This window comes from Panthera uncia (assembly GCF_023721935.1).
Source record: "Panthera uncia isolate 11264 chromosome B3 unlocalized genomic scaffold, Puncia_PCG_1.0 HiC_scaffold_1, whole genome shotgun sequence".
Classification (NCBI taxonomy): Eukaryota; Metazoa; Chordata; class Mammalia; order Carnivora; family Felidae; genus Panthera; species Panthera uncia.
Window position 1 is genome coordinate 12,812,740 of NW_026057582.1, and position 19,245 is coordinate 12,831,984.

General features: G+C 45.5%; 1 protein-coding gene across 4 annotated transcripts in view; it reads left to right on the forward strand.

Moving 5' to 3' along the window:
- TTC7B (tetratricopeptide repeat domain 7B) overlaps nt 1–19,245 on the forward strand; it is a 245,419-nt gene that overhangs the window by 88,638 nt on the left and 137,536 nt on the right. For all 4 annotated transcript variants that reach the window (XM_049612316.1, XM_049612319.1, XM_049612317.1 and 1 more), the window contains 2 exons: nt 10,814–10,892; nt 16,840–17,012. In XM_049612316.1, the coding sequence (XP_049468273.1) occupies nt 10,814–10,892; nt 16,840–17,012 (252 nt within the window). The remainder of the gene's footprint in view (nt 1–10,813; nt 10,893–16,839; nt 17,013–19,245) is intronic.

The window sequence follows — 19,245 nt, forward strand, 5'->3', positions numbered from 1 at the left end:
CAAATATGGGACAATTTGAATTTCAAGAAGGATAAAAATTGCAAGAGACTCATCAAATATGTTTAAATTCATGAGTTCTAAATCGGTATCAACAAAGTAAATAAAAAGCACTGGAAAACCGAATATTAGATGAAAGGAAACACCTTCCTATAAGATTATTCCAGCTAATGAATGAAAATGCAAAGAGAGACTTAGAATATCACCATTTTGTACCTCCCAGTGAATTCATGTATCTAAGGGCTGCTAACACCAAAAAAAAAAAAAAAAAGTGACAGCCAGAAATGATGTGCCTCCTGATAGAGGGGTACACCACTGGCAAAATCTTGAGCAAAGGGATTGAACTTGAATAGGTCAAGTCTTGAATTCCAACTACCAAGTTTAAGAAATACAGAGAACAGAGAAAAGTATGAAACTGTGCCGTTTTCCAGCTAAGGAGAAACTCGATGGGGCAAACAGTTCAGATTCTTTAATAGATAAATTCTAAGGAAAAGAAGGAGGTAGAAACGGCACCTACAGATTAAGAGATTTTAAAGACTCCTCGAGTAAGGAGAAAAGTGGGCAAGACTGAACTGTAGTGTAGGTATGTATACTTGAGGGAGTAAGCCATAAGGAAATGGAATGAGGCGATTATTCTAAAGGACAGGGTAGCAGGTACTTTTGGGTGGAGGAAGGAGCCTGTTAATTGGGATAGGGTGTTTGACAATGGTCTTTTTTTTTTTTTTTTTTTTTTTTTTTTTTTTTAGAGAGAGAGCATGTGTGCACAAGCAGGGGGAGACACAAGAGGGAAATAGAGAGAGAGAAAGAGAGAGAGAAAAAAACAATCCTAAACAGATTTGCAGAGCCTGATGCAAGGCTCGATCCCACGATCTCCGGGATCACAAACTGAGCCGAAATGAAGAGTAGGATGCCCAACCGACTGAGTCTCCCAGGCTCTCCTCCCTGACAGTAGTCTTTTTTTAAACCTGAGTGGTAGTTATAAGGGTGTTTGCCTCCTAAGAATTCCCCAGGAGATTTATTTGTTTTATTTGGCTGTCTGCTCTATATTTCATACAATAAAAGTTAACAAAGAATGGGGGAGGGTGGGCAGTGAAAGATGAGATAGAACAGTGCCCAGCAGAGAGCAGGGGAGGGATCCCTGTACTGGGAAGCCAGGGGCCACTCACTGATGGAGCTGCTGGGCGGGCGTCTCCCTTTCTCTCTCAGGGACTCGGTCTCCCTCTCTGTCAGTTGAAGGTAATGAAGTCCTACATGCCTCACTAGGTTGGTGGGAGACCATCTGGAATAATGGGTTGGGAGATGGCATGGAACCAGTTGGTGTTGCCTCAGAAGAAGATAATGATGGTGGTTCGCATTTACTCAGCGATGACTGTTACCTCACGTAATCCTGACAGCAGCCCTATGAGTAGCAGGTATGCAGCTGGGTCGTATCCTGCGAGCACACGAGGACCCAGTCTCTGTCCTGAAGGAGCTGAAAGTCTTAGAGGGGCTTTCTTGATGAGGGAGTGAAATATTTTTTAATTACCTTGTCAGTGGTTTATTAATACACTTCTGAATGGCTTCGAGGGGCTTGAAAATAGCTTATTCCCCCAAGACAATTAAATATGCTCCTCACAGATCACGCTTGTCCTGTCCTGCTCGTGTGCTTGGCAAAGCTTTTTTTTTTTCTATAGATGGTCCAAAGGTACAGTTGAGCTCACCATCTTAGACGACTGGTTGTGAATGGGAAGGTCAAATAAACGAGTCACTGTATGATGAAAGAATTTAATTTATAAGCTTGTCCTGATGACTGGGGAGGGACCCGTCTCTGTACTGTCGTCCTTTGGTCAGTGTTAGTCTCTCTGATACCGTCTTACTTCAGAGTTGTGTTTCTGCCCAGACCACTCAGCAGAAATTCCCCGAGGTTCCTTTGTCCTCTGCCCCCAGGGGAGGGGCCTCCAATCCCATCCCTTCTTTAGAAACCAGTGTATTCAGGTGGAGACTTGGACCCTCGCTGCTCCCAACCTTTCTGGCCTCTCTTCTGCCTCTGTTTCTGCATCACGCGAAGCGGTCACAGTTTCCAGGTTGTCTGCGGGCTTCTGCACGACGGGGATGGTCTTCAGCTTTCGCACCAGAATCAGATTGAGCCTGAGTTCAAATGCTGGCTCTTCTGTCTGTGGGCTGTACGATGTTACGTAATTTCCTGAGCCTTTGTTTCCTCATGTAAAAGTTCTGTAAAACTACAGAAGGTGCTAAATAAATACTTGTTGGTTGGTTGAGAAGAACATTTTGATATAGTATATAATAGAAGCTGGTCCTGATTTGCCTCTGTTTTCTGCTAAACCAAAGGCACACGGACATAGCAGCGGCTGCTTTTGGCTCTGGCCCAGTCAATGTTGACATGTGGAGTGGAGAGCCAGATGATAGATGGTGGGAGGCAGTGGATGGTTGGAGAACGGGGGGAGTTCACATGGTTCTGAGCACTGGGTCAGGAGCTGTACAGGTGTCATCTTACTCCGGTGTTTGGAGGGAAGATAGTCCCATTTTCTAGACGAGGAAACAGGCACAGCAAGATAAAGCCAGTTGCCCACATTCTTACCCTTCGCGGTGCGTGCCTAGCATCTGGTATTGTTTTCCCTTCGCTGTGTTTCCAGATGTCTCACATTCCATTCTCCCTTCCTCCTCTTCTGCTCATGATCACCCGCAACCTTTGCCCTTTTCTTCTTTTCTGTCCCCAGCTTATTAGCCTCTCCCAGACCCAAGCAAGTTATCTGGCATGACTCACGGGAATGTCTGCGAATCCCAAACGGCACCACGCTGCCTCAAGCTGAGATATACTGCTTTATTTCCCCAAGAAAAATACTGGCTCTCATTTGCCAATTTAATGGCGGAGCTCCCCCCCGCCCCGCCTTCCCCACATGGAGTGTATCTGGTCTGGTTTTGAACTCTACACCTTAGGCCTGGGGCCCCAGCACCACCCCCAGCTGCTGCCGCTGCCTGGCCCCACCCACGTGGCTGCTTGCTTGGCTCCTGAAGGCGTTTGGACCCGTGACCCTGTACATTTAAAGATCTTTTTCTTTTTTTTCTTTTTAACTGAGTCCCTTGGATTTTTTTCCCACTTGTCATAGCTTTTAAAATATTGTCCCCAGACATTGTTCTGGAACTGCAGTTCTGTTTTCCGCTAATTGAAATGGAAGTGAGTATTGCACTCTGATCCTTGTACTTAACTTTCAGCTCAAGTATTGCAGTACATTTGGAAGGACTGTCCTCCCCTTGATGTCTTCTCCGCCTTTTTCCTTCTCCGTAGCACAATCGGCTGGGTGAGCAGGAGGTCAAAAGTACTTGTGAGACAGTTAGTGGTTCAGCCTCCCAGGTTAACCTTTTTGAGTTTGGCCTGGCCCTCATCAATTGATTCAGAGCAATCTCTGTAAGTTGGCTGTTTTAACTGAGACAGCACGAGAAGGATTCAGTTCACCTCCCTCAGTGCCTCTGCTTCTCAGTGTTGCATTTGTCCCGGACCGTCCCCTACAGCTTCGGTGGGGACTCTGCACTCCTCCCTGTGGGCACCAGCACACTTGGGAGATCTCACCATCATTTCCTGGGAGAGTGATTACAGAGCCCCGGAGAAGAAGCTTCTGTTACCCTCCCTTGACATGGGTTGTTGTCTTTTGTCTTTGAGGGCATGGTAGGTTTTCAGTAAATAACAAAGTGAATGAGTGAATCCAAACCAGGAATAACTTTTTTTTTTTTTTTTTTTTTGCTTCAAAGTGAAATGTCTCCAAAGCGGTAAAACAGACTTTCATGTTCCGTAAGTTGACTGGGAGGTAGTTTCCAGAATTCCAAAACTATTTAGAGCAACGACAGAGTTGTGAGGAAATAGTAGTAATAATGTTAAACATTTAAAAGCACTTGCCATGTGTATTAACTCATTTAATTCCTAGAACCAGTCTGTGGGGGGGAGGGGGCTACATTTGTTATCCCCATTTTACGGATGAGGAAGCGGAGGCACAGGCTCTTGCCCAAGGTCAACAGTGAGTGAGTATGAAGCTGGGGCTTGAGCCCTTACCATGTGGCTCTAGGACCCATGTTCTGTTTGGTCTAGGTATAAGTATATATGTAAGTATGTGGATTTCCAGGTGAGCATATGGGAGGGCCGGCCTCACGTGTTAGATAAGTTCTGGTTCTTTTGGTGCAGGTAGCATTAGACTGAGGAGTCCTGCTCTGTGTTGGATACTGCTGGGATTCGGGGCGAAGGTGACCATGGTCACACCACAGCTCATGAGGATGCATGTGTATTGGCTGGCTCACAATTGCACCCCTGTGCCCCTTTCCTGATGCCCATAGGCACTCAGTAGATATTGTTGGAATGAGGATTGATAGCCTTTGACCCATTCCCCAAAGTTGGAGGAGAAGAACGTGAGAGGAAGGAAACCTCTCCGTATTCCGTGTTTCCTCAGAGGCCGGGGGTCCGGACGAGTGTCAGGGAAGAGGTTGTTGGGGGAAGGGTGCCGTTCTTTCGCCCGAGTCCAGCTTGCATCTGGGGGCCTCTAGTACACCACGCTGGAAGTGTGCATGTCCTGTCCCGGCTCCGCGACAGCCCTGCCTGCCTCACTGGACTTGTCCCTCCGCTGCCTGAGACGCTGTCTGATACACAGAGCCTGCTCCGAGTGCTGCCTGCTGCCTGGCCGGCTGACCGAAACGCCTGATTGACTCTGCTTTTGTCACGGGGAAGCCTCAGTTGCTGAGGTAGTCAGAAAAAATGTTGTTAAGCCTAGTACAACTCTCATTAGGTTTGCAGCGAGACTTCCGGAAGCTTCGCCTGCTTGATCGCCTCCCAGCGTGGATGGCTGTCACACCCTCCACCACTATATCTAGGCTGCAGCTGGCCTGCTCCGTTGATCAGACAGAGTCCTTTGCTAACCAGGCCAAGGTTGTGGGTTTGATCCCTGGCCTCTGACTACAGCAAGCCATCTGTCTTCACAAGTGCATGTCATTGGATACGAGGCGAAGAGCGTGTACAGAGGGAGAAGCTGGAGTCCATTCTGGGACAAAAAGCAGCTCCCTGACAGCCGGCCAGAAGTGCCCTTTTGGACTGCGAAGGATGTCTTTTTCTTCTCACACTTTCCCGATCTGGATATCTGGTTTTGACTTCAGACTTTTTCCAAATAGATGATCCTAAGGTTGTATAAATGAAGAGGAAGCAATTCTCAAGCCTGAGAGCTAAGAGAAATTGACCTAGAGAAGGCTGGTTTATTTCCGTCCTTCTGGGGTTGTGTTGACAATGTCTAGCGTACCAGTGGGGTGTGTCTCATGTAAGAAGGGTCTGCTTCAGTTGTCCCATTTGTGGTCAAGAAGACTTTTCATCAAGGAGATGGGGAAAGGGATTTTGGAATACAAGATAGCGCTCACTCTTTCTTTTGAGGGCACACAGCTTCCTAAGTGTCACTGGGTGCCTGGTTGGCTCTATGTAGCAGTTGGGACAAAGAGGGTCTTTGCTCCCGAGGTGATCACGCTTTGGTTGGCAGACAGACAGAAATACATGTGAAAACCAGTGTGTTGAGTGCTCTCTAGGCTCAAAACACAAGTGAGCTTGTTGGGAGAACCCCAGGAAGCAGTACCTGCGTTTTCCTAGGGAACCTAGGAAAAGGCTCCCCAGGTGGCCTCTGACCTGGGTCTTGAAGGATGACTAACAGTTCCTAGAACACTTCAGACAGAGAGGAGCAGGTGTAAAAGGCACGTGAGCAGGAAAGCTTCCCTGAAATATTTGGAAGGTTTTTAAAAAATCTTCAAAATCCTTCTTATCCGTGCAGCTCTCTAGAAGCTGTCAGGCCAGGCATGCCTCACTCTGCCACTTGGGACAGGCAGGTATGTCACTGTTCCCCCAGGCACCCATGCTGCAATGCCACCGAGGGCATCTGTGACATATTCTATTTAAGAGAGTGCATTGCTGTGCTGTCTGCCAACCCAGTGCAGCGAGAAAGAAGGGGACAAGGAGCAGGTAGAAAATGTATTCCCTTGTGATCTTGGTTTATTCGACTTACAGTAGCTCTGAAATTCATTCAACAAGTATTTAAATTTTTTTAATGTTTATTTATTCTTGAGAGCGAGAGCGAGAGCGAGAGAGAGAGAGAGAGAGAGAGAATCTAAAGCAGGCTCCAGGCTCCAAGCTGTCAACACAGAGCCCGACGAGGGGCTCAAACTCACGAACCGTGAGATGATGACCTGAGACGACGTCGGATGCTTAACTGACTGAGCCACCCAGGCATCCCTCATTCAACAAGTATTTATTGAGCACTTGCTGTATGCCAGACTCTGTTTGAGGGGCTTGGGGTATGTCGGTGAACAGAACACAGATCTTGGTCCTCGAGATGCTTATTACGTTCTTATGGGGTGTGTGAAGCTCTCTGAGCTCCCTGGGGTGGGATGGTGTCCGTTGCTCGCCAGTGTATCTTCAGGGATGAGCCTGGAACCTGAAGAACAATGCACTCAGTGACTGTTGAAATGACCCTACTGCTGAAGAGCCTCAGGGGTGCTAGTTGGTAAGAAAAGACCTGGGAAAAGCCAGCGACTTCTTAGTTCTGAGAGATCTACTAGCTTGACTTGTTCTGTAATTGATCTTTGGTTATAAATTTCTTAACCACAGAGGAGAAAAAATATTGAACTTACTCTAGCAGAAGCACTTTTTCCTTATCATCCAGGAGTTTGACAAACAGCATAAAAAGTATTTTATTCACCCCAGAACTTTGGGTTTGCATGACCGTGATAATGGATAATTGAATCGAAGAGTGTTGGTGGCCTGGGCCAGACTCTGAGGTCAGAAAATAATCTGGAAGGACAAGTTAGGGGAAGGACTGCCCCGTCCCACCCACGCTGGTCCCAAGAAACGAAAGGAGAAATAATAACGAAAAAGGTGTATTGAGCTTGCTGTTGAAGGAGCCACCTATCACAAGGTGTAACGGTTCTGAACGTCTCCGAGTTCCTCCCAGCCCTGGTTTCCCATTTTGATTTTGATTCTGGAGCTCTGGTTTCCTTCCCAGTGCAGCTCCTCCTTGGTTTCATGGCACAGAGGCACAGGTGGCCGTGTCAAAGAGCTCTGAATGTGGCTCAGAGTCGTGAAACAGGCGCTGCCGTGGACTTGCACGTGGCAGGGTGTAAAGTTCAGAGACCAGCCTTCAAATGGCTGCCGCAGGGCCCGCAGGGTCCAGAGGGAGGCCAAGTGCTGGCGGGGCCACTTCCCTCGGTGTCCTCAGGAAGTCATGCTTTTGCCCTGACCTAAGGGCCAGCAGACGAGACCTGGGAGGTTCCTCCCATCTGAAACCAGATGGAGAAAGGAGGAGGGAAGAAGAAGTGCAAGTAGGTCACCAGGAACAGAACGCGTCCCTGGGAAAAGTGGGCGGGCTTTCCTGTCAAGACAGAGCAGTAGGTTGCCTGGGTTTGAACACGAGCAAGGCGGTGGGACTGGCCCAAGCTCTCCCCACAGGGTTGGGGACACACAGGGATGTTGGCAAGGGAAGGCAGGGTTGTGCCTGCTCGTCACACTGGACAACCGGCTGGGGCTCAAGGGACGCCCAGGCCCCTTCTCCTTGGTGATAGCTGAGCTGTTGGGAACCTTTCCACATGGAGGGAGACGCACCCAGCTCAGGAAGCTTACCCAAGCAAGATGCGGGAGGTGAACCCCAAGTTCTGACAGCTTGCCAAAGTGCCCGCTGCTCACAGGCTGGCAGGAACATTCATTTTGAGACTAGTTTGCCATAATGAATTCTGACATCATTGTGCTCTCTCAGTCAAGGGTGTTGAAATGGAATCAGTGACCTAATGTGGAGGGTCTGTGGAAACCCTCAAAACCAAGGAACGTCCTGGCCTCCCTTGTCTTCGTTTTGGAGTGGAGTTTTTAAGCAACATTTCATTCTAGATATTTAATGATCTCAACATTTGAAGAATAAACTAATAGTTTAGAGACATGAAGGCAATCCTGTGGCTTTTATTTCCCTCAAAATGGAGTATTTCATAGCATTTAGGCTATAATTCTTATAAGTTAATTTCCCCTTTTTGTTCCTTTCTGTCATGATCATCCATCTAGCTTAAATTTTTTTCCTGCTGTCATGGCAACGGTTGGAAATGATTGGTTGAATAAAATTATGTGCCTAAAAAAAAAATGTATGAATGGTATAGGAGTTGCTGAGAAGGAGATGTTTCTGCATCTGGGAAACTTTCTTCCTCTTCTATTTAAAATCTTTCACCTCCAGCCCCTTCTTCCTGCTGTCAGCCTGGTCTGTGGCCGGACACCCACATGTGGATGGTGCCACATTCGTTTGATTGGCACGGCGGGGTGAGGCCTTCGGGGATCACTGTGGATCCTTTGTTTACAAGCAGGATCCCAGAGCTTGAGGAACAATTCGATTCTGAAAAGCTCCCGCCAGAAATACCGTGGAAACAGTTGAGAAAAACTGTTTGCTTCAGAGGCAGCGTGGGTACCTTGGGAACAAGCACCCAGAGGCTGATCAGCCCCCTCCTGTGCCGCACCCCTGAGGCCCAGACACTTCCTCCAGTCATCCAGCAGGGGGCCTCGGTCCCGCGCGGGAGAGCCTCCTGGCCCTCAGAGGGTAGTTGAGTTTCTCCAGCCATCCTTTCTCTTTTAAGGCAGCCGAGGCAGTACCCTCCAGAAGGCTTCACCTGGGCTGACGCATTTTCTTTTGGATCGTGAACCACTTCCTAGCAGTAGCTCATTAGCTGCGGTCACTGGAACGGGTAAAATCTGTATTATGTATATATGAAGTGATTTGCATATAAATGTTACAAAACAGAGACCTGAGCTCTCTTATTCGTACTTTGTTCTTTCTTCTAGAGCCTCACTTGGCTTTCAGAGCTGACATTTCTTTTGCCCAGAAAGGTGATAGAACCCAGGAGAAAGCTTCCAGCTCATTCTCTCACTGGGTTTGTGAACCTGAGCGAGCCATTTCACTTCTGTGTCATAATGGACTAGGTTGCGTTGGATCGTGTCTAGCTGGAAAATTCTGTGTGTCTGTAACTGGATAAGTGTCTCCTTTTGCCAGCAGGGCGCGGGAGACATTCTGAATGACCAGTGCCTATCTTGCAACCTTCCCTGGCTCATCATATTCAGATTTGATGCTACTTTCAGGCCTGATTTCCACCCTGGAAAAACAGCCCTTTACACACTGGGTCTTTAGTTGTGTTCCCTCAGCCCCACCCTTACGTCCTACAGTTCAAACTGCCGTTCCTTTTGCGCACAGTAGGAGCTTGGTCTGTGATTCTGGAACAAAATTAGCCCACCGTGCCCACACCCATCCCTTTTTTAGCTGTTGCTATTTCCTCCCCCACCCCCCACCCCGTTATTTAAGAGAGCTGAGCTTCAGTCCAAAGCAAATGTACTTTGTTGCCTGTGAACACAGATCCCATAAAAACAAACGAAGGGGAAAGCAGAGGAGATTGTATGTCCTGGGGCCCATTACCTAATTTTTATTCACGCCTCTGTTAGATTTTCTTTAGCGCCGCTTAGAGTCCTGAGCACACGCTTCTCTTTTTATGTCACCATAAAGCTTCTGATCTGGTATCATCTGATATGTGTGGGTGAGAGGAATCCGAGAGTATTTATGTACATATGCCAGTAAACTATTATCTTAAAGTTCCAGGGCTGTACTTGTGAACGAGAGTCCTGGGACGTCATGTAGGTATAAGATACAAAGGAACAGCCTGCGTGAGTGCTTGTAACCTACAGAAACCCCACATTCAGTTTGATTAAATACCTTTGCATGATTTAAAATGTCACCCAAGAAGAGAGGCAAATACCTAGAGCATCTGTCCCAGCCGGCAGAGGCTGGCTGACAGGTTTGTACCGGCTGACCCGTTCTGCGGCTTTTTGGAAAGATGAGATGTGTCCTAATGAGCAAGTTATAAATATCACCGAGTTATGTCATAGGTGGTGGCAGCACTCAATGTAAATGGGAAGTGTTCCCAGCTGAGCAGGGCAGGCGCAGCTTTCAGGGAGGACAACGGGCAGGGGCCTGGACATCTGCACCAGGATGTCACTAAACAATGATTTGTCCGTTTGTCTTGGGAGGTGTGGGGCCGGGAGGGGAGATGTGTTCTGAGCAGAGTCAGGCAGCTCCGGGTTCCAGTCCTCATGCATTTGCTCTCGGAAGGGCCTTTGACCATTTGCTTTTTCTTGTTGGTGCAGGGTTGGGGGGAGGAAGGCCGGTTTGATGGGTTTTGGGGACAGTGATTTCTGTCCTCAAAGATGCAGAGTGATTGCTTGGTGGAACCCCACCGTTTTCATACCTGTTACCTTTGTCTTGCCCATAAAAATTGCAAGTAACAGGAAGCCTTTACCCACAGTGCATTCAGTGCTGACATTTCTGTACCCTGTTGCCACCCACCTTTTAAGTGAAAAGATAGATTTCAGCACCAATCAATAGAGCAGGAAAACTACAGAGCCATTGTAAGGTTGAGGAGAAACTCTTGCAGGATATCTTACATTTTCTTCCTCCCTTCCTCCTTCCCTCCCTTCCTTTCCTTTCCTTTCCCCTCCCTCCCTCCCTCCCTCCTTCCCTTCCTTCCTTTCTTCCTTCTATACCTTAGAACTGATTTTCACATTTTTTTTTTCTTGAGGAAATCTGACTGTGGAAGCGCAAAAGACCACCAATCCCAGGCCAAATTTTTCAGAGTTGAACAAAGATGGATGGACATGTGCAGAATAATTGTTTTCTGAAAATCTAGCCAACAGCTTTTATGTAGACAAAATGCATTGAAATATGTGTATAAAATATTTAATATTAATGCGCGCCAGATGGAAACCCTGTCAAATTCTGTGTGCACACAGGAACTTGACAAGAGGAGTCGGGAGATTTAGAGAGATCCTCAGAGCAGTAGAAACAAGAACAACTCAAAACCTGCGAATGGTGAGTGTGATGGAGAACTTGATTGAGGCCAGAAGGGCACTTCAGGTGTTCTCACTCCTTGCCCCCCTTCCCCTCCCTCTGTCCCGCTGCCCCTCTGTCATAGATATATGAGCTTTATTGAGATCTAATTTCCACACTATGCATCTCACCCATTTAAAGTCACTGGTCTGTAGTATGCTCGCAAGATTGCTCAGCCGTCACTACTATTTAATTCCAGAACATTCTCATCCCCAAAGAGAAACCCCATACCTATCAGTAGTCAATCCCCACGCTCCCCTTTTCCCCTGGCCTCTGGCAACCACTAATTTCTTTTTGGCTTTTATGGATCTGCCTGTTTTGGACACTTCAGATAAACGGGGTGATACGTACCATGTGGTCTTTTTATGACTGGCCTCCTTAGCACACTGCTTTCAGGGTTCACCCAAGTTGTAGCACGGATCAGCACTTCCCTCCTTTTTGTGACCAAATACTATCCCACCGCATGGATAGAACACATCTCATGTATCTGTTCATCAGATGGACGTTTGGATTGTTTCCACGAGTTGGTGACTATGAACGATGCCGCAGTGGACATTCTCATGCGAGTTTTTAGGTGGAAATATACACTCTTGTACCTAGGACTGGCATCGCTGGATCGGACGGTAGCTCTACATTTGTTTGTTTGTTTAACTCATTAATGATTTAATTTACATCCAAGTTAGTTAGCGTACAGTGCAATAATGATTTCAGGAGTGGAAACCAGTGATTCATCCCCTACATATAACACCCAGGGCCCATTCCAAGTGTCCTCCCCACTAACCCCTTGTCCATTTAGCCATCCCTCCACCCACCACCCCTCCAGCAACCCTCAGTTTGTTCTCTATATTTAAGAGCCTCTTCTGTTTTGTCCCCCTCCCTGTTTTTATGTTATTTTTGTTTCCCTATCCTCTGTTCATCTGTTTTGTCTCTTAAATTCCACATATGAGTGAAGTCATATGGTATTTGTCTGTCTCTGACTAATTTCGCTTAGCGTAATACCCTCTAGTTCTACCCACATTGTTGCAAATGGCAAGAGTTCATTCTTTTTTGATTGTCGAGTAATATGGTAACCCTACGTTTAACATTTGGAGGAACTGCCAGATGATTCTCCAAAGTGGCCGCACCATTTTACATTCCCCCCGAAAGTTACGAGGCCTCCAATTTCTCCATATCCCTCACAGCACTTGCTGTTGTCTTTTTAGTCATTGCCATCCCCGTACATGTGACGTGCTGTCTCATTGTGGTTTTAATTTACATTTCCCTGATGGTTAATGATGTTGAGCATCTTTTTATGTATTTATTGTCAGTGCTAGCTCTTGAAACCTAAGGAATGCATCCCATAAGGCAGGGGCTACGTAAGCCCTCCCAGATGCCAGTGTAGCAAAGGAGTCGGTTGTCTGCTAATGATTTCACACCAAAACCTAACCAGAGCAAAAGCAGATTAGATCCTGAAGAGTACTTAGTTGTTTGATTAGTTCTATTGACTCTAAAACTCAGAGGAGAAATATAAAAGCTGGTTCCATAAACCAAGCTGTTGATCGCTGTTTGGCTCTCTTATTGACTTAAGTTCTCCCTCTTCCTTTTACTCCTTACACTTTCCCTGCTGGGGGAACTTATTGATGGTACCTCCATAGCTTGGCCTGCAGAGCCATAGCCAAGGGGTGTCTGGGTAAAGGTCTGGAGCTTACCAGAAGCTAAGCGAATATCACATACAACCCCACACAAGATTCCACTTTCCTTTGTCTTGTTACCATGCCACTGTCCTCCTCACGTCATGGCCCCTTTTCGTGCCATGGTAGAGTTTCACTTGGGCAAGGCCAAGAGACTCCTGTTGTGGGAAGAGAGGCTGAATCTTCTTTTTGGTGTCTTCAGGGTTTTAGGATGCGCAACTGTCATGGGGCCAGGTGGCTAAGCCAGAGGCTTTCCTGGAATTAGTGGGCATGAGGGAATATGGGTGACTTTACACCCCCCACCCCCTACCCTCCACCAAGACTTCACCTGGTCTGTGAGATTTATTTATATATTGATGGGATTTTTAGGTGTCTTAAGAAGTTCAAACTAGACATTTTGATTTGTAGAGTTCTTTAAGGGAAAACAAAACAAAACAAAACCCTGAAAAAGTATAGGTAAAAATTATTGCCAAATGTCTTTTCTCTCAGATTGACCTCCTCCCAGCATTTCATAACACTCCTTGCCTGGTCAGCACGAACAGGTTCTTTTAAGATTTGGAAGCACAATTAAAGTAACTGATTATACTGGCAAGTGTTCTTATAATTGTTTTAAGAGCTGATTAAAAATCCAGTCTTTCAAGATTGCTTAAATATGATGCATTTGTTCATATTGTTGACTCAAAAGCATATTTTATTAAGGAGATTAATGGTTTTCCCCCACTAGAAGATGCGAGTACATTGAGTGCACTATGGGGATCTGCCTGCTGTTTACTTCAACATTATTTTTCACAGAATTAGAGCATATCTTCCACTATTGCCTAAGGTTTGTGGTATTGAAATCAATGTACTTTAACTTATAAAAATCCTATGAGGTGGGATTCTGAATAAAGATATGTCAGGAAGGGAGAGAAGTTTTTTCAATTAGTTTTCCTTTTTTTTCTGAGAAGTACCGTGAAGAGGCTCCTAAAGAAGTCTGGATAGACTGGAGTTGCCCCTGGGCATTTTCAGCTGCTAACTGGTTGGTGCTGACGCGAGAGGAGTCACTTCCTGTCTGTGTTGGACTTGAGGCGCGAGTAGACCTGTGGTCTTGGTTGATGTGGCTCACGTGACCTAGGTTGAACGGCTTCCAATTCCTTGAGGGCTGAACCAAAGGTGTGCATCAGAATTATGTGAGCAACATTTTTGAACAAGTACACATCCCTAATCCTGACCTCAGAAATGTCAACTGAGTAGGTTTGGGGCAGGACCCGAGAATTTTATTTTCTCATTTCCACAAGGGATTCTTTGCCTTCCCCAGCTGAGAAGCACTTTGTGTTTGGTGGGCTTATTCACTGGTATCTTGGTCTGCACCAGACATCAGAAAGCTTGTCCAGTTAATACCGCTCATAACCATAGGATTCCTCAAGGATCAGCTGATCATTGCAAATTTATGACACACTTAGGAGATGCAAACGTTGCTTTGTAAGCTCTATGGGGTGAGACCATAGCTGAGGACTTAACAGTACATTTACAGCAACCCCACTGTTAGGGAAACACTCCAAGGAACTGAAAGCAGGTGTTCAAACAAAAACTTGAACGTTAATGTTCGTAGCAGCACTGTTTATGATTGCCAAAAGATGGAAGCGATCCAAATGTCTATCCGCTGACGATTAGATAAACAGAATGTGGTATGTCCACACAACGGAGTATTATTCAGCCACAAAAAGAGTGAAGACTGACCCAGGCTACAACATAAGTGAGCCTTGGAAACATTACGCTGAGTGAAAAAGCCAGATGTGAAAAGGCCACAAATTGTGTGATTCCATTTTTATGAAATGTCCCAAACAGGCAAATCTACAGAGACAAAAAGCAGATTAGTTGTTCCCAGGGTCTGGAAGGGGGGAATGTAGTGACTACTAGAAGGGTACAGGCTTTCCTTTTGGGGTGATATTCTGGAACCAGATAGAGGTGATGATTGTATAGCACTGAAGGTACTAAGTGCCATTGGATTATACACCAAAATGGTTAAAATAGTAAATTTTATGTTATGCGAATTTTACCACAATTTAAAAAACACATACAAAACGGATTTACATAATGGATTTACAAAACGGATTTGTACATAAAAACCTGACTTGCTTCTGGCTCCCTTCCTCTCCTTTCTTTCCTTCTGACTTTGATAGCTACCAATAATTTGTTAACTTTTCAACTGCAAGCAAATGAAACCTGAGTGTAAAAAAGTAGAAGGTCTGATTGACATTGGTAATGTTGCTGGTAATTTCTCATATTTAATCTCCTGTTCTGAACTTCATGTGGGCTCTCAGTGCCCACAACCAAACTAGTCAGCAGTGCAGTGGTGAAGTGACACCCTTAAAATATGCAATCACATCAAAACCTTATTTTCAAAGTCTCTCTGGAAGGTTAATACCCTGAGGTAAAGTGAGATCTCGCATGAGCTGTCTAGTAGTGGACAAGCAAACTGTTTTTAGGACAGAGATTTTTATAACTTCAGAATCCCTCCATGGCAGATATATCCAGAAAATGAAGTTCCTCGTTCATTTTTTCTCCTTTGACGTTTTTTTTCCCCTCAGCTATAGCGAGTGGAGGTTATTTCTGCCAGTTGATGCTTCCAGCAGAAGTCATTAACGTATATGACTGCAATGAGATGGAAATGGAACTATAATGGAAGGTTTAAGAAAACATGGGGCGCCTGGGTGGCGCAGTCGGTTAAGCGTCCGACTTCAGCCAGGTCACGATCTCGCGGTCCGTGAGTTCGAGCCCCGCGTCAGGCTCTGGGCTGATGGCTCGGAGCCTGGAGCCTGTTTCCGATTCTGTGTCTCCCTCTCTCTCTGCCCCTCCCCCGTTCATGCTCTGTCTCTCTCTGTCCCAAAAATAAAGAAAACAGTTCGGGAGCTGTTCAGGTCCTGAAAATTGTGTGCTTATGAGATCTTTACAGATGGCTCAGTTGGGGATGATAGGAGTGCATTTAATTTCACATTTTTGTAGACATTTAAAGCCAGTGGGTCTTACTTGGGAATAATTAAGAAAATTTGCCTTTACCCAGTGGTCATCAGAAACCACTAAGCTAGTGATTTGGTTGCTTTTAAGTTTCCTTGTGGTGTTTTAGGAGATTTCATGTGGATGAAAACCTAGCAGAGTTCTCTCCTGGAACATATTTATTAAAAAAAAAAAGTCTCGCCCTCAGGGAAGATCAGCATTCTCTGCGTGTTCTAAAGAATGCTAAAACCTTGTGGGAAAACCTAATGGTTGAAGTTTTATTTTGCCACCTTTGGCTGATCATGGGGTAGCCTGGACCACCCTCAGGTGCAATGCTTCTGTTTTCAGAGAGATTTTGTGGGTTTGTTTGTTTGTGTGTTTGTTTTTACTTCTCCTCTCCTTTATCTCTGGAAGATTATGAGGTAAATGAACTGATACGCATCAGCCAACGAACTATTTCTTAGTAGATGCCACACACACCCTCTTCCCATTCATCCTACGTGGTACTGTTCTATATGTTCCATGACAGAGGGCTTGGAAAGCATAGTAAATCTGTTTCTAACTCAGGATGGCAAGACCCAGATATGTCTGGGTTTTCACAGTGAGAAAAGAGATACCTATCCAGCTTTGAAAAGAGGTCTCTCTTGATCAGCAGCCACGCTCCCCACCTTGCTTTCTCTGTTGCACAAGGACAGCAGGAGCCTTTGGGCCGCAAGGCCCAGGGTGCGCCCGGAACGAGGTGCCCAGGTGCTGAGTCCCAGGATGGGGCCACCATGGGACTGGCCTGTGGCACTTCAAAGAGGGAAGGCATTCTAAAAATCTGCCCTGATTGTCATCTTACCATCAACGAAGAGATTTTTTTTTTTTTTCCAGGAATAACGTCATCTAGGTTGATGCCAAGTTTGGGTTTCAGCAGGGATCTGTTGGGAGGTGATGAAAATATTTGCAGTTCACCTGTTACAAGAGCTTTTGGGAGAGAACTTAACTCAAAGTTTCAGTTGCTTTAGGCATAAAACACGTTTAGCGTTTCAGAGGCAGGGTGGCATTCCAAGGACATGAACTTGTGTTTCAAAATGGTTCAACTATCTTGCTGTATTGTATCTTATTTTTTGTCACCAACTGATATAATTTTCATCAGAAAAGTAAAAAATTTTTAAGCATGAGTCTTGGAATTGTGCCTAGCACAAAATGATGACTGAAAAATATTTATTGAATGAGTGAACGAGTGAATGAATGATACAAAATTGATTCATAGCTATGCCTTTCCTCCTTTGTGTTTCCAGACAATAGCCAGGCAGTTGGCGGAGATCTTGTTGCGGGGTATGTGTGAACAGAGCTACTGGAACCCCCTGGAGGATCCACCCTGCCAGTCACCTCTGGACGATCCTCTCCGGAAAGGAGCAAACACCAAAACCTACACCCTGCCTCGGAAAGCCCGCGTCTACTCAGGAGAGAAGTATGGCAGTTGATGTCCTCATTTGTAGGTTAGGGGATTGGGGGAAAACTCAAGGATGAGTAGAAGTTCAAGGGCAGATTCTTCCCCGAAAAGAGAACCAGACAACAAGTCTCATTTGCCAATTTAATAGATATACCTCATTATTTTTCATAACTTCTACAAATATCTATGCACCAGTGGGGCATTTTAAGTAGGAAAATTCTCTCATTTCGGTGGTTGGCCACCGTTTGCAGCCATCACTGTTGGTCTTTGGGATTCTCATTCTATTTATTGTAAGAAACCTAGCATTACTCAGAAATTAGCGACAAATCTGTTTGTAAGCCAGAGTTAACCTTTTTTTCTTTTCTTCAGCAATTCCTTGATCTTTTTGTTTAAAAATTTGTTTTAGGGGTGCCCAGGTGGCTCAGTCGGTTAAGCATCCGAACTTCGGCTGAGGTTGTGATCTCACCGTTTGTGAGTTCAAGCCCTGCGTTGGGCTCTCTGCTCTCAGCGCAGAGCCCACTTCAGATCCTCTGTCCCCCCCACCCCTCTGCCCATCTCTCACGCACCCTCTCCCTCTCTCAAAAATAAAAATAAAAATAAACATTAAAAAAATGAATAAAAATTTGTTTTAAACTGAATTATCTATAAGAAGAAGGAGAATTAAATAATTTGTAAGTGATTGGAAGATGATGTCATTTTTAGATCCTCTTAATTTTTTTAAGTTTTAAATCTGGGACTTAACCACCTTTGAGGAAGGTGGGCTAGGGAACCACTGCAGTCTCCGTGTGGGCCCTCCCCATTTGGGGGAGGGGGACGTGGCAGGGAGAGACCATGAAGAGGGCCAGGAGACAGGGACAGTTGTTGACTCACTCTTGATTCCTCCCCTTAGAGCCTCACCTTCCCATCTTTGCCTGTCCCTGCGAGGACAAGGCATGATGGCTTTTCAGAATCTCTCCATGAGGGAAAGGTGGCGTGTATGAATGCATATGGAAGCCTCCACGGTTGTTAATCAAATCGGGAAAATGGCAGAGAGACTGCAGGCTGCTGTATTGCTAGATACTACATGTGTGACTTCTGAAAATGATTGTCGCATTTTCAAAGGGGACAGCATTTCTCCAGGCAGCTTCTCTTAATCCTCTTATGTTGACCCTGGCTTTTCTCTCCCTCATCATCTTCCTGTTCAGACTGTATTTCTTTTTTTTTTAATTTTTTTTTTTTTCAACGTTTTTTATTTATTTTTGGGACAGAGAGAGACAGAGCATGAACGGGGGAGGGGCAGAGAGAGAGGGAGACACAGAATCGGAAACAGGCTCCAGGCTCTGAGCCATCAGCCCAGAGCCTGACGCGGGGCTCGAACTCACGGACCGCGAGATCGTGACCTGGCTGAAGTCAGACGCTTAACCGACTGCGCCACCCAGGCGCCCCCAGACTGTATTTCTTGTATGGATTCAGAGTGAGCATATTCTTAACTTTTTCCCTAGGCTTATTTTAATTTGTGTTTAATCCCCTTTTAATTTAATCCCCCCTTTTTATGGCCTCGTTGAACCATGAGTTTGCTTAATTCATGGCCTGTGTTCACTCCTTAGTCCTTATCTGGATTCACAGAACATCTGTCCTAACAATTCCCAAACTCTCACTTTAAAAATGCTGACTCCTCATTATGAACTATTTAGAAGCAGGTTTGGGGTTCATTTTTAAAGTGAAACTTACATCCTAAAAATAGACCTGAGATTTTTGTGTGTGTTTGTGTGTGTGCTTTCCATGTTTCTTAATTGACAGGTATATAAGATGCCAGGTATATTGAGAAACTCAGCTCTTACTCCCTCCCCTGATCAAGCTGGACACATAGATAGAGCTCTCTGTCTCTTTGCGTGTTATTCCAATGTGGCCTCACCTCTTGAAGGCAAAAAAGCTCATAGAGCCGGCCACTTCTCCTTTATTTTGTGAACCGCTCAGACTTTGTCACTGTTCTGACGTCAACTTCCCCATCTGTCCAAGGAGAATTATGGAGGCAACATGCAGATCTAGAAAATGCAATTACTGGTTCACCAGAGGATTCCCATACCAGGGCTGATTGCTAAGTCACAATTTCATTTTGCACAGATACAGTCAGTTGGGTTTTTTTTTAACCGTTTTGTTGAGATATGATTCACATACTTTACAATTTACTCATTTAAAGTATATAGTTCAGTGGCTTTTAATATGGTCATATAATTGTGCTTCCATCACCATAATCAACTTTAGAACATTT